Here is a 14,319-nt window from a genome sequence, read left to right on the forward strand (position 1 = left end):
TTTGAGGTGTTGATGTGTGTTAGGAAGGTACTGCTAAAATGTAAATGTAAGTAGGGCACAGCAAACCTTTGCAGCAACTTTTGAAATATCTTTTTTCCTTGCTGCTCAAGTTGGCTATCCTTCTGTAAATTTCTGATTTTGTAAATACAGGACTCAAACTCTGACTTAATGCATACCTACTGAGCCTCAGCTACATTTGGGTTTCCTGACATCAAAGTTGTTTATTCAGGAACTTAAAAACTGTCTCAACTGTAAACAGAATGGAACAGGAACATGGCTCTTCCAACATGTTTATACTGCGCATAGCATAGCAGGGTCCAAACTGCAATCACAGACTTGATATTATTGTAATATAAATACTGCTCTAATGTCTAGAGTCATCAAACAAAGCTAGAAATGAAGTTTTTTCTCAATACCTGAGTAGAAGCAGTTAAACTGAGCTAATTCTCATACCTCTAGGACTATGCCAGTAGTGTATGCTAGAGCAGAATACTCTTTTGTGTCCGTAATACTTGGGACTTCCTTTTGCTGGAACTCTGCTACTGCGAATCACTCATGTACAAAAGGTAAAAGAGAGAGAGAGTAATGAAGGAAAAGGGCATTTGCTGACAACCCACTTTCCCGACATTACCCTGATAAGCATACCTGTAGCTGCTTCATCTGATGCAGCTGCAGCCGCAGATCTGACACGTTGCGTTTCATACCGTGCAGGCTGACTTGCATTGATGGGGCTCCAGCAGGGTGATGGATGACAGCTGACTCCACGGTTGCCATTACGTTCTTCCCCCCAGATACATTAGCAGCGCCTGCAATAAGCAGCAGCACAGGTTGAGCTCACTAGCAGAGAAGGTGCAAGCACGATCCTTCCTCTGCCCACTGAATCCACATGTATTTCACACAGATGGACAAAAAACCCAAAATAACAGCTGCCGATGCTCAGTATTAACAAGGGACTGGCACCTCCTTATCCAATATATTTTGAGGGAAGACCGTACAATATCAGAATTTATCTCTGCTGGAACCTCAGCTATACCAGAGCACTGCATTACCACAAGACTGCAACCTACCACATGAAGTGGAGATGGGATAAAATCCTATAACTGCAGATTACACAAAACAGCAGCAAATCAAATTGGTGCTGAAAGTAGCTTTGGGATTGTCCTCCCAGGAGCTATCTGAGACCAAGTTGATGCAAATTCACAGGACTCCTGAACTGCATATTTGTTGATTAGTTATCACTGAAGAGAGATTCAGTCAAACTGCCAAGTGTGGGGAAAAGGTTTCTATAGAGAATCTTGCTTTACTGCTTAAAATACAATTGCATTATTTCTATTAGGTGTCTCCAACAGCTACTGTGTAAATCCAGAAGAAGACAATGAAACTATGGTGTGGCAGAGAGCTGCTCTCCAGCTGTGTTGCATCCACCCACTCCCCTTTAGCCTGTCATTTATTCAGGACTGTGTTTACAAGGCAATATAGCGTAACACAAGGAAGTGAGCTGAGCCACACTGAGAATAACTGTCAGTGTCCTCACAAGACTTTCTTTGTTAAAAAAATGCTGTTCCTCTACACAGCATCAATGTCAAGCTTGTTCTTTTCAGTCTCAAGCACCTGGGGAGAAGCTTTATTTACAGGGTACAAGCAAATTCCAGCTCATCAGCTAATAGTCATGTTACAGCTTCTTCTAGCAATTTGCACTTACACACCCATATTCTTCAAATTTTCTTTCTAATGTGTCCCTTCCCCTCCCCACTGCCAACAGGCAAAATGACAGACCGTCAGTAGGACACACTTCATTTTCTATGTCCAGCACTACGTAGCCCTGCATACTCTTCTAATCACAGTGCCAGATCCACCTTGTCCCTCGGGCTCAGATGGCTGCCACTCCCTGAACTATTGCATTATATCATTCCCCACTTCATTTTCTTCCTTCTCTATGAATAAAACAAAAAATCTGAAGAAACAGAAAATAACTTATCAATGGACCTCCACAGGGACTTTGGTCATCATTCGTTCCCACAAGCACACATTCCATCAAGTTCAATGAAATCAAGCAGAAACTAGTGTTGCAAGCTTTTCTTTGCCTGTTGTAGGCAAATCTTCAGTGCACGAGAGTGCATGACATGTTTGTATGGATGGAACAAGTATGAACCCGAAAGTGGTAAATTTTATCCCTACCCTCTCACCCCTAGTAGTCTTTTCAATCGGTAAAGTCTCCAAATGTGCCTGAGTGAGTACAGCTCAGCATAACAACAAATTGTTATTCCTTTGCCAACAGGTGTGGATACCTCAAACATAGCCTTTGCAAAATTCATCTGGGGGAAGCATTTTTGAAGGACAGAAATTACACCAGACTATTTTTATTTTAAAATAGGCTAAAAGGTTCTGAAGAATCATGTTTCTTGCTTTACCTACATTTGCAATTGCTGTCAGCAAAAGCATAGGCCCCTGTGGCTGCATCCGTGCTATATATGGTGTGCCATGCCATAGGCTTCCGGAGACATGCTCAAACAAAAAGCTGTTCTAGCCCAGTGCTGGCCATTGTAATGCTATACCTTACCTAAACATGCTCCAGCTAGATCTGCTTGGTGCTTCAACAACGGCACTTTTCATTTCACTGCTGAGCAAGCTGCTGCACATTTTTGCTATACTCCAGTACTATTCAATGCTCTCTTGACTTTCAAAGAGCTGCTTAACAGAAAGCAACACTCAAGAAATAAACAGTCCTTGTTCACTGCCATTCTGTACCCACTCCATGCTTTGGTCTAACATACGCTAATACTTATCTGTCTACATGTACACTGCAGATTTTCCTACAGTCAAGCATCTATTTCCCTCCTCCACACACTATTTTGTTGGTTTTTGTTTTTTTTTTTTTTTTAAGAAAAGGGTATTTAGTTCATAAAACCTACAGACAGAAACCACAAGAGAGTCTGAAAAATGTGCGTAAGCCTCCAAGAGTTCTGATCCCTAGCCTGGACTATTTGTGAAAGCAGATCTACCTTTCTGCTAGTCTTTGCCTCAAGCAAAAGCTCTAAAACCTCAGCCCCCGACCCTGTGATGATGCAGCCAAGGCATGAATCAGTCCGCGCCAGTCTCTCCCCGCCCCCATGCTGGACCCCAGTCAATTCACATATTTTCTCAGGAAGGGGTGCCTGCTTTCCTTTTAGCATAGATGGACTGTGATCTGCTTCTGTAAACAATAAATGTCTCCGACTCCCTACAAAGCAGCTCTCCTCCTCCTCTGCAGCCTCAGCCACCTCTTCTCACCATTAGGTACTCTCAGCTGCCGCGGTGTCCCTGCTGCAGAGTGTGCTCAGAGCCTGTGAAGCACGATGTGGGACTCCCGAGGGTGCAGAACAACACAGACACCGAGTGAGCATGGGAGCGCAGTAAGGATCAGCAGCTGATTTCTCAGACATACATATTTTCATCAGAAAGGAATAAAAAGGCAGCTGAATGAGGGGCTGCTTCACCAAGGGAGTATAACTTACTTTTGGAAATAGTCCCAGGCTGTAGCTTTGCGATTAGATGTATGTCCAGATGGATCGAAGGGAAAGAAACAGCACTGGCTCTCAGCTTTTTAAATAAACCCTTGCTGGAGCTAGGTAAGGGGGCCTGAATGCAAACCCCCTCCATAATTCACTAATACTCCAGGCAAAAAACAAATATCAACATTTTTTACAAAGGCTAATGAAATAAGCTGCCATTTTTAAAGTACAAAGAGAACTGACGTGCAGAAAGGGGAAAGGTTTGCTATTTGCCGAGGCTCAGGAAGGTAAGGAACACAACTTCTAATCCCTGATACTTGACCTTTGCTATGGCTGCAAAGACACTGCTCTCCTTCCATTTTCCAGATTTAATTTTTCTTTCGAAAATGCTAAGATTTTGTGTTGAAGCAGGCTGGAAGAAAAGGCCATCAGAAGACACCCAGCAAAGTTTCTTCACAAATTACTCATCTCCTTATTAAAGAGCCACAACAGTTTCAAATGTCATTTGGGGACACACGTGACAGTTACTTAGTTCTCTTACCATCCAGTTAGAATCTACTAAACAAATAGACAAATGCAATGTTAAGGTTGCAATTCCATCATTAACAAGCTGTTAAGGCCAGACACTAAAGCACCCTTAAAAAATAGAATATTATATATATATTAGTGTGCGATTTCACCTCAGTGATCCAGAAGACTGGAGTCATGTATCTTTGAAGCTGAGATCAGCAAGCAGACATGGACAATGTTTTTAATTCAATGATCATCACAGCAAGAGTCACCCATGTGAAAAAGGCACAGAGATATGCACAGATGACAAGACAGTTCACAAAGACCCAGGAATCAAACCCAACCCCTACGCGTGTTATACTTCTCCCTGCTGCCATCTCCCTCTCTTGATTTGTACTGGTGGTGTTAGTGCAGGAAGAAATGCTCCTTGATCTCTTTTCAGGAAATACTGAAATGTCCTTCATCCTCTTCCAACAAGGCAGGAACTAGTAAAAAACCATTGCTTTTTTTTTGGTAATCCATGATGCAGTTGATCTCAATTTAATCAATGAATCCAGGATTTAATCTATCAATCTCACCACTTGAACAAAATATGACAAAAGAGAGTAAGTGAGCATTTCTCAGCATATTTGTTAGTAATCTCCAGGATACTCTTCATAGTATGGTTTGTTTTTACAGTCACATGCTGTTCCTAAGTGAAGAATCCCTTGATGCCATTCACTTTTGATGAAGTGAAGAAGCTTATAAGGATGCAGTCATAGGATTTCTCCTAATATTAGTAGAAGAGAAATAGCCAGTCTGTGGAAGGTTACTGCTCTTTTAACCCATCCCCCATGAAAGAACTGAGCCTAAAGCAATAAAACATAAGAAATGCAGACAAGTATGATTGTTAGAGGCTCATTTTCCCCAGTGAAAAAGCATTTTCACTTAGACTCTTTAATATTTGAGGGTAAAGAATCTGCTACAGACTGGCAAAGCAAAAACATGTTAAATACAACAATTTGGTTTATATGAAATACCAAACAGAGTATTCACAATGTAGTTATACACAGTTATCTAGGATTTAGAAATTTTGATTTCTTTCCCTTCCCAAATGAACTAGTTTTCTATTTTTTGCATGAAAGTCTGCTATCATTGGAACACATACTAGAAAATACAATGTTGGTTCAACATTGATGAGCCAATTTTATCCTGCACAGATGTTTTATTGTGCAGGATGGGAAGCAATTCACGTTTCTGCTTACCAGTGCTCTAGAAAGGACTGCTCAATCAACATTTTATACCACTTTCTCTTTCAAATAGACTTTGAAATTGCTAAAACTGGTATCTCAGTGCACAGTTGTCAAGTGGAATTGTATACGAAGAGGATCGACTGTCTAAATAGCTATACTTAATAAGGATTGGGGTGATTTGAAGAACAAAACAGTGGTCAGCAGAAGTGTTTCTAGATGCTGTGGGCACGTTTAAACCTAAACATATTTACAAAAAGGAGAAATGTTCTGTAGCATATTCTGGCAGACTGCCTAATTTTCAAGTAAGCAGGGACTGCATTAACTTATTAGGCTCTGTCATGTGCAATTTCAAAAGCAGGTGCAAAAGCAAAGTACTCTATTATGCAGGACTATTCTATTATACAGCAGTCTTCAACAATAGCTGATATGCGTTACAATACTGTAGTATATTGAGGTCAGCATCACACCTTGTTTGCCTTACCTGCTACAATTTCATTTTCTGCCTGAGTCATGCTGGAAGGACAGGATTTAGGGAGGCAGATGCTGTAGTTACAACTATACTTTGCAGAACTGATAGGGATCCTTGCAGGCGGGTGGCTGCACGGCTGGACCCACTGCCCTATCCCTGTCTTCCAAGTGATCAGAAAGGCATCTATTGCACAAGGTGAATGCTGGTAACCTTACTCACGTGCTGGATACAGGCATGGCTGTGTGTCAAAGTCAATGTCTCTTTCAGTATGTGACAGATGCTGATCTGGGCTTTTGACAGTAAATTACACCCCCCCCACCCCCACCCCCCCCCCCCCTGCAGCTGTTAGATGTAATTTTGCCATTTCAGGGACATGTGTTCAGTCTTACGATAAGGTAGTGAGTGAGGAGTCTTTGGGAACAACAGTGGCAGGAAATGGGTGCTGGTCAGATGAACCATGCTATTCTGGTGGGCTGGGAATGACTTCCACCCTGAGGAACCCTCACCTTCGCTTTGTGTAGGGACTTTTCCTAGTGAATATTATTCCGTTTCTCATTTCATTGAAAGCACATTTACACACGCACACGCGAATCACTGAATAATTTAGGTTGACTCTGGAGGTCATCTGGTCCAAACTCCTACTCAAAGCAGGGCCCACTTAGACCAGGATCTCCAACTCAATGCCCCCCACAAATTAAGTACAAACACACGGAGAGCAGAGAGGCCGAAGAGCACTACAATATAAAAAGGAACACAAGGCAACGTGTGTGCAGGTTTTGATAGTTTCATAGGTGTTTTGTATGAGATGACGCCTGTGCAAGTGGGAAATACCATAAATTCTCAGTTTACGATGACATTGAAATAGGGAAAAGTCTAAGAGCATTTTGCAGCTGTTTTGAAAAATGATGGACTTTTCAGTAAGTTGTCTGAAACTGATAAATTACCACTTATTTCTTCACAGCCTTAAGTATTGCTCTCCCCATCCAGGGGCCAGCAGGAAGGGAAGAGTTGGAACGGGACCAGAGAGTGGCTTGGGAGCAAAACTCTGGTACCAAAACCTGAGCTCTTTTTCTCTTGCAAACGCTTGATAGTTTCCAGGTCTGGTTTGATTTCTGTCGGTTAGGAGGAGATACTGCAATTCCAGATAAACAGGAATCCTGAACGTGAACTAACAACGCCAACAGAAAGGCTAGTTAAGAGCATAATAGATTTGCTAATAAATGTGTGTGGTTTACTACCTGGCAGAGCACAGACCTCCCTGTGGGAACAGCACTACCAGGAAGTAGGGAGCTGCCTTTATTTGCATCCAGTGCATGACAAAGGGTGAAGAGGAGGCAGATAAACACACGCACACCCTGCAGACATCTCCAGCAGCAGCCCATACACAAAGACCTCCAATCACACGGAGATCTTCTTTCACAACAGCCTTAACGCTGTCTTTTAAACACTTAACAGCTCTCCAAGCGGGAAGCTAAAGTAAGACCAGCTCTTATTGGCTTCATAATTGATGCTTGCTCAGAACAGTTTAGGCACAGGCTAATAATTAGTAGCAGATCAATACGGCTTAATTAAGGAAAGTGCTATCTTGCTGACTGCTAAATTTCGTAGTGTCATTACATCCATAGCATCCTACTGAGAGAAGAACCTTAGGGAAAAGTTCAGGTGACCAGAATAGGAATGAAATATTTAGCTTTCTACAGAAATCTGGACATATCCAGGGTTAATGACAGATATATACTATAGACGGGATGAGTCACTGGAAAATTCACCATATGCAGAGACTCTGAATCTCATTTAAACCATTCAGCGCAGGTGTGAAATTCATTCCAAAGACCACCTCAACCTGTCAGAAATTCCTCTCTTAACAAGGACGTGATCGACTCCCATATCCTGAACTTAAAACTTCAGTTCTGACAGTACAGCTAAGGGAATTTAAGTATATTTGACATTTCCATAAGCTGGGATAGTAGTAACGTTATAGCTATTCACATACCTGAATAATTTGTAAATTAAAAGTGAATTATCTTACCTGCCGTGTCAATGCTGCTCTTGCTGGACACAATTTTCAACATCATCTTCTCACTAAGTAATAAAAAGAAAAATCATAATTTTACCTTACTAACAGTAAAACGGTAGTGAAGTTTATAATCAGCAAATTAAATGGCCTTGTCTAGCATACATATTTTTAATTTAAATCACCAGTAGCTTGTCAGTGTTTGTGGTTTTTTTTTTTTTAATCAGCTTTTAATAGAAGTTAAGCAAGGAATGGAGTATAAGCAGTAGAAAGCACAGAGATGTAGCTACATTAATTCTTTTTAACACAAAGAAGAGTAATGCAGTTAATCTCCATCTATCATTTGGCATATTCTTCCTCTCTGCCTAGCATTCTCATGGGGATGATGAAGATATTTAAAAATGATTGAGCATTCAGGGTTTTTTTACTATTACATTCAAATATTATTTTTGTTGATTACTAAAATCATTACAGAGAAACAGATTTAATGAATTCTTTTTTTACCTAGAAGCATCTTTGCTATTACTTGTATTTGGCCCTTTAAAAAGCGCAGACTGAACAAGACCAGTTAAACTGGCAATCTGTTTCTCCATGGCTTGTATCCTCTCTCTGTAAGACAAGAGAACCGTTTGTTAAAGCCAGATATATTTGCTTTCAGACTTGTTTTTCTAGGTGAATGATTACCACAGGATTAGAAAGACACTACAGAGTTTGTGCAAAGGCCCATGGGTACCAGTTTGCATATACCTTGTTGCAGCAGCTTACCGTGTCTTGGTTTGGACAGCTTTTGCACGGTAACAGACAATAAAAAAAACATCTGCTTTGTTAAAAAAGAACAAAACAACCAACCACCCAGATAATACACTTCTAATGATCTCATGAGACAGGCACCTAAACCCATCAGTTAATGCCTCTTGGAACTAGTGAAAATAGTTTTTTTTCAGCATCACATATATTTTCTCTTTTACTTACGCTGGGCCAAGTAGTTTTGCCTGTATATAAGGTTTCAGGATTAAAGACTTTACACTTCTTCTTGTTACTATTTTTACTTTCCCTAAACCCAGGATTTTTGTCTGCGAAGCATTTCATCTGCCCAAGCTGACTACTTCACCGCCCAAATCCTTTGCACCTGACGTTGCAACTGTCTGCTTTGGAAAGGACAGTAATGTGACAGACAGGCACAGGACACCAAATGCAGACTGTACAGCAACACTATCATAAACCAGTTTTGCTTTCATGCATATATCCTGAGAAATTCCTAAAAACAGAAGAGATGAAGAACTGCAATAGGTATGGTCAGTGTTTTCCATAGGTACCAAAGGCCACTAAATAAAAACAATGACTTTTTTTTTGATAGGAAGGCTAACATTTGTGTGTTTATCTATTTACATAAATGCATATATTAGTTAGGTACCAGGTGACTTTCTCGGTAGGCTCCAAAACAGCATTTTGCTCACACAGGTGCCTACTTTCACATACTAGTATGTCAATGACACACCACAACGCAGAAACACATCGATATTGGACCTCAGACAACACCTTCTGAAAATGCATCCCTATATGTCAGCAGTTAAGTGACTGGGGAGACACACAAAAGCAAACACTAACAGCAGGCCGTGATTTTGGAAGACGACTGGGAACAAAACTTCTCAAAAAGCAAGTGACTAAGACCAGCAGCAATGACTGATGAAAGAAGATGGGACAGACACACGCAGCTCCAGACTCGGCCTGCTGCAGGGGCCATCCATCACCACTGCGGCATCCTGGGCACATGGGAGCAGGTGAGCTCCAGCCACCTCCAGCTTCAGTTGCCATTTGGTGGCCAAAGCAATAATGCCAATCGATAAGGGCCATATAAACTCAAATGTAGGTACCAATATCAGGCAAAAGCAAGCTGACATGATACAAAGCGAGTAACCAGCCCATCTTGTAGCCAGCCAGATTATCCAGGCTAATTATTTCATTCACATTCAGGGAATGAAATAGAGCTTTCCTAAAATAGCACACAGATACCATAGCCAGGAGAGACTCCGAGGCACCCAGACATTGAGAAAACAGGGCAGCAAAACAAGTAATGAGATGCTAACAGACACAAGGAGGGAAGAAGAGAGTCCTCTGTCAGTCCCCAGCCGGCAGACGTGTTCTTACTGTGATTTAATACAGCGTGCGCGTCTTATTTTTCTGTCTTCATGTTGAAAGGCATTTTGAACGGTGATGAGAAGACTAGTGAATCTGACCTAATTCATTTCAAACCAAGAAATACATTACAGAATTTCCACTATTATAAGTTTTAAAATATAAAACTGATTCAGGCTACAGTAACCTTTGGAACAAAAACAAGTACTAAAAGCCTGGGATAAATATATACTAACAAACTTTAATGCAGCATTTTTGACACTTAATAATGAAAACATTTTTATTTCCCAGATAATCATCACAGAACCTTCCTGGAACTAAACTCAATTGGAAGTCTATCTGTTTTACCAATTCATAAATATGATGTTTTTTCCGTCCCACATTCGATAATCTGGAAACAATTTTCTGCTTCAAAAGAGATTATGGCAACACAAAGCTGATCTTGTCCTTTGCCATGAAATCTAGGAAAATATGTTGTTAAGAGGGAGAGGGATGTTCCAGAGATAGGAGATGATGAAAAACGAATGAAATACTGGAATCAATTGCACAGAGCACATTATTTTTCATATGGTAAAAGCATTAAGAATGTGAAGAATCTACATGTGTTCTGGAGTTACTCTGTTAAAGACAAGGCAGGATTTTTCCTGTAATCATTTCAGTGTAATACCCAGACTTGTTATGGCCATCAGCACCAAGCATTTCAAAAACAGGTGTCTGAAAGGAGGTGCCTTTTAGGCATTAAATTAAACGACCTCATTTTCGGAGACCCAGCGGTCTGACTGAAGGCGGTGGGAGGCAGCGTGCTCCAGTGTGGGCAGGGGGGGACACGGTCAGCCCAGTGGCAGGGCTGTGACCTGGGCTGACGTGGCTGGAGGGCTGCTGGCCCACTCCTGCTGTCCCCTGCATGGCCCCAGAGGAGCAGGGACGGGCGCTGCAGCCATCCCCTTCCCCTCCAGCTTCCCTGTGAAGGGCTGGAGCAACCTCGGCTCCAGAGGGAGAAAATTAACATTTTCCTCAGCCTCTGCCAGGCTGGGGTCTGTCAGGGATTCTGGTACTGTTGTGACAGTTGTACATTTTCGGTTCTCAACATTATATTCTCTACCTCACCCTGTGCTCCCCACTGTGGAGAGGGGAGGTGGGGGGACTGGCCTGCCCCACCATCGCTTCCTGCACCTGGCAGGCTGGGGCCTCCCAAGCATGGGGCAGGCTGATGCCCCACCAGCATGGGGCAGGCCGCCGCTGCAGTGACATGGGGCAGGCCAGGGTTCCCAGGGCACAGGACAGGCTGACACTCTGGTGACATGGGGCAGGCTGGGGCCCCTGTGGACAGGGCAGGCCGGGATGTGGAGCGCTAGGAGAGAGGGTCCAGCAGAACAAAACACAGCAGTGCCTCTTTGCCAGCGGTGGTGGCACAAGAAGGCTGAACCCTGTCCCTGTTCCCAGATTAATTTCCCAGATAAATCTGCATTTCCCCACCACCCAGGAAGAGCAGGGAGGGTCCCTTCCATGGCAGTTGGGAAAGAAACAGCTATTTTATCAGCCTGAGCACGGAAAGGCATTGTTTCACATTGTTTTCCTGTGAATGCTGGGAGAGTCAGAGGTGGTAGTGTGGTGGGGGAGGAAAGGAGGGGTCTAGGCCAGAAGCGACTCCCAGCTCCAGCAGGTCTCTCTGTCAGGCTTGGCTTTGGCTTGTCACAGACCTTGGCCAGCAAAGCAGGCACGGGTCACTCGCCTGTTCTCCCTGGCAGCCTGATCCGCAGCCCTGGCCCCAGGTATGCCCAGGCACTGGGGCCCTGCCTTAGCATCTCGCTCCCCAAATTCAGCAGAAGCAAAACAAGCCCTTGCGTTTCCGGGGACCGTGCACTGAGACGTCAGATTTCGTCACCAGATTTCTTCCCTACAGCTTCACTGAGGTTTCGTGTCATTCCCTCTACTGCAATTAACTGGAAGTAATCCCAAGCAGGGTGCAGCGCATTGCTGAATTGGTACCCACTTCTCAAGCGATGCTATTTAAGCATGACTTGCATGTTCCTTCCCTTTCCCAGGGATATCTGCAATATTCACATCACTGAGAAGATACTTCATACAGACACAAACTAGAACTGGGCTGTGTAACTGTTCATTCAAGTTCCTGTCCAACCCTAGGCTGTACAGTGCATCATCCATAACAGATGTACTCAAATACCAAGTCTGGCACCATGAACTAATTGGCACACTATCCTGGAGAAAGATTTTCAGTGACTTCATATTTTATAGTTAAACCCAAGTGAAGTCTGTATAGTAATCAAAAAGAGGGTCAGAGACAGGGAAAGATTAATTTCTTTTTATATTACCCTATGAGAGAAACATTTCATTAGAAATTTTTTTATCTCACTGAGAAAAGAAAGGCACCAGGAGTAGGTTGTCCTGATGGCTTCCCTAGAACCAAGTGAAAGGGGCACACTCAGACTTTACCTCAAAGTGCCCCCAAAACAGCAGAGTGGGTATTCTGGAAGGGTCTGAAGCAAAGACCAGCAGAACCCTTCTGTACTCTGCTTTCCTCCCAAGGGAAAGATCCATACGGGTGAGTATTTCAGTCTTCGAAGACTAAGGTTAAACGCAAACTTTCTACAGCTTGAAGCTAAAGGGAAAAGGGAAGCTCTGAAGCACTGCTGGCTGTGATACTATTTGATAACTCTTATCCAAGAGCCTGCATCTCATCTTCCCAGAAACAGTTCCTCCAACAAAAGGAAGCCGAAGTACCATTTCCCTTTCCTCCATCCTGTATTGGTCATTTGCATTCATTTCTCTGCCTGGGTAATCATCTTTCATAAAGGAATATACAGTTTTGGCCCCATGGAAAGTTTCTGAGAGGGTATATCTGCAAAGTCCACCTTTCTTATAGAATTCACAGTGCATTGCTGATGGAGTCTCCCACTGCTCATGGCTTTACAGAGTATGACCATTTTTTCCCAATGCATCCATACTTTAACATGTCAAACAATAAAGTGGTTTTGTGATGGGAACAATATCCAAACACATCCACATGGCCATTACACTTTAGCCTTCAACTGCAAGCCTCAAGCTGTGGACGTGATCATATTTTTTGCTCAGTTCTACCATCATCTTCTCTCACTATTGTGCATGAAAAGAAGAGCGCAAAAGTTGTCTTCAGACAGAACAGAACCACAGTACACTCCTGAAATGCTTTTAGAGTAAACATGTTCTATAGAGCTATCTTGCTATTCTAAGGATTGTATTTTAGTGAGTAGCAGCACTTATTATATACATATCCAGCACTATCAAATACACTAGAATTTTGCAACAACAAAGTGTGTTTTAAATGCAAAAATTGTAAGTTAAATGGCATTTAATTTAATGCACTTTGGGGTATATGGTTTCTTTTCCAATTGATCAACATTTAAACCCGGCAGAAAAGGACCTGGGGGTGTTGGTGGACGGCTGGCTGAATATGAGCCAGCAGTGTGTCCAGGTGGCCAAGAAGGCCAACAGCATCCTGGCCTGTATCAGGAATAGTGTGGTAAGCAGGACTAGGGAAGTGATCATCCCCCTATACTCGGCACTGGTGAGGCCCCACCTCGAGTACTGCGTTCAGTTTTGGGCCCCTCACTACAAGAAGGACATTGAGGTGTTGGAGCGTGTCCAGAGAAGGGCTACAAAGATGGTGAGGGGTCTGGAGGACAAATCTTATGAGGAACGACTGAGAGAACTGGGGTTGTTTAGCCTGGAGAAGAGGAGGCTGAGGGGAGACCTTATCACCCTCTACAACTACCTGAAAGGAGGCTGTAGAGAGGTGGGGGCTGACCTCTTCTCCCTGGTGACAAGTGATAGGACGAGAGGAAAAGTTATGTCAGGGGAGGTTTAGATTGAATATTAGGAAACACTTTTTCACTGAGAGGGTTACTAAACATTGGAACAGGCTGCCCAGGGAGGTGGTGGATTCACCATCCCTGGAGGTGTTTAAAAAAAGGGTAGATGTGGTACTTAGGGACATGGTTTAGAAATGGTTTTTGTCAGGGTAGGTTAATGGTTGGACTTGATGATCTTAAAGGTCCCTTCCAACCTCAGCAATTCTATGATTCTATGATTCTAAACATTTGCTTTGTGTGTAGTAACTTCCAGAACTGTCCACCATAAGCTATATAAATGGGCCATCCAAAAAAATGATAGCAAATCACTGTTTGAACAATTCATGCTCACTCACAAAAATTTACTCATTCTTCCTGTAAACATCAGATTTAAGGGATGATGACCCCTCAAAGATGAAGTGCTATAACCTGTTACAACTTCTAATATTTTTGTGCATATGAATACTAACGTATTCTGTCTTTTAAATCTCCATGAACTTGTTTCGTTCTCACTGTTGTAAAAGAGCTTTATATGGTACTCTTCTGGTAAATAAATTACTGTGAGAATTTATTCAATGCTTTATAATACAGAAGTAGGTAAAACAGACATAAGAAAGAA

The 14,319-nt window shown here is 42.6% G+C and overlaps 1 protein-coding gene across 2 annotated transcripts in view; it reads right to left on the reverse strand.

Moving 5' to 3' along the window:
- Positions 1-14,319, reverse strand: part of KIAA1217 — a 102,044-nt gene that overhangs the window by 34,925 nt on the left and 52,800 nt on the right. For both annotated transcript variants that reach the window (XM_082498971.1, XM_082498972.1), the window contains 3 exons: positions 8,221-8,325; positions 7,732-7,784; positions 646-806 (listed from right to left, as the gene is read on the reverse strand). In XM_082498971.1, coding sequence (XP_082355097.1) covers positions 646-806; positions 7,732-7,784; positions 8,221-8,325 — 319 coding nt within the window. The remainder of the gene's footprint in view (positions 1-645; positions 807-7,731; positions 7,785-8,220; positions 8,326-14,319) is intronic.

This window comes from Vanellus vanellus (genome assembly GCF_965231255.1).
Source record: "Vanellus vanellus genome assembly, chromosome: 2".
NCBI classification, from domain to species: Eukaryota; Metazoa; Chordata; class Aves; order Charadriiformes; family Charadriidae; genus Vanellus; species Vanellus vanellus.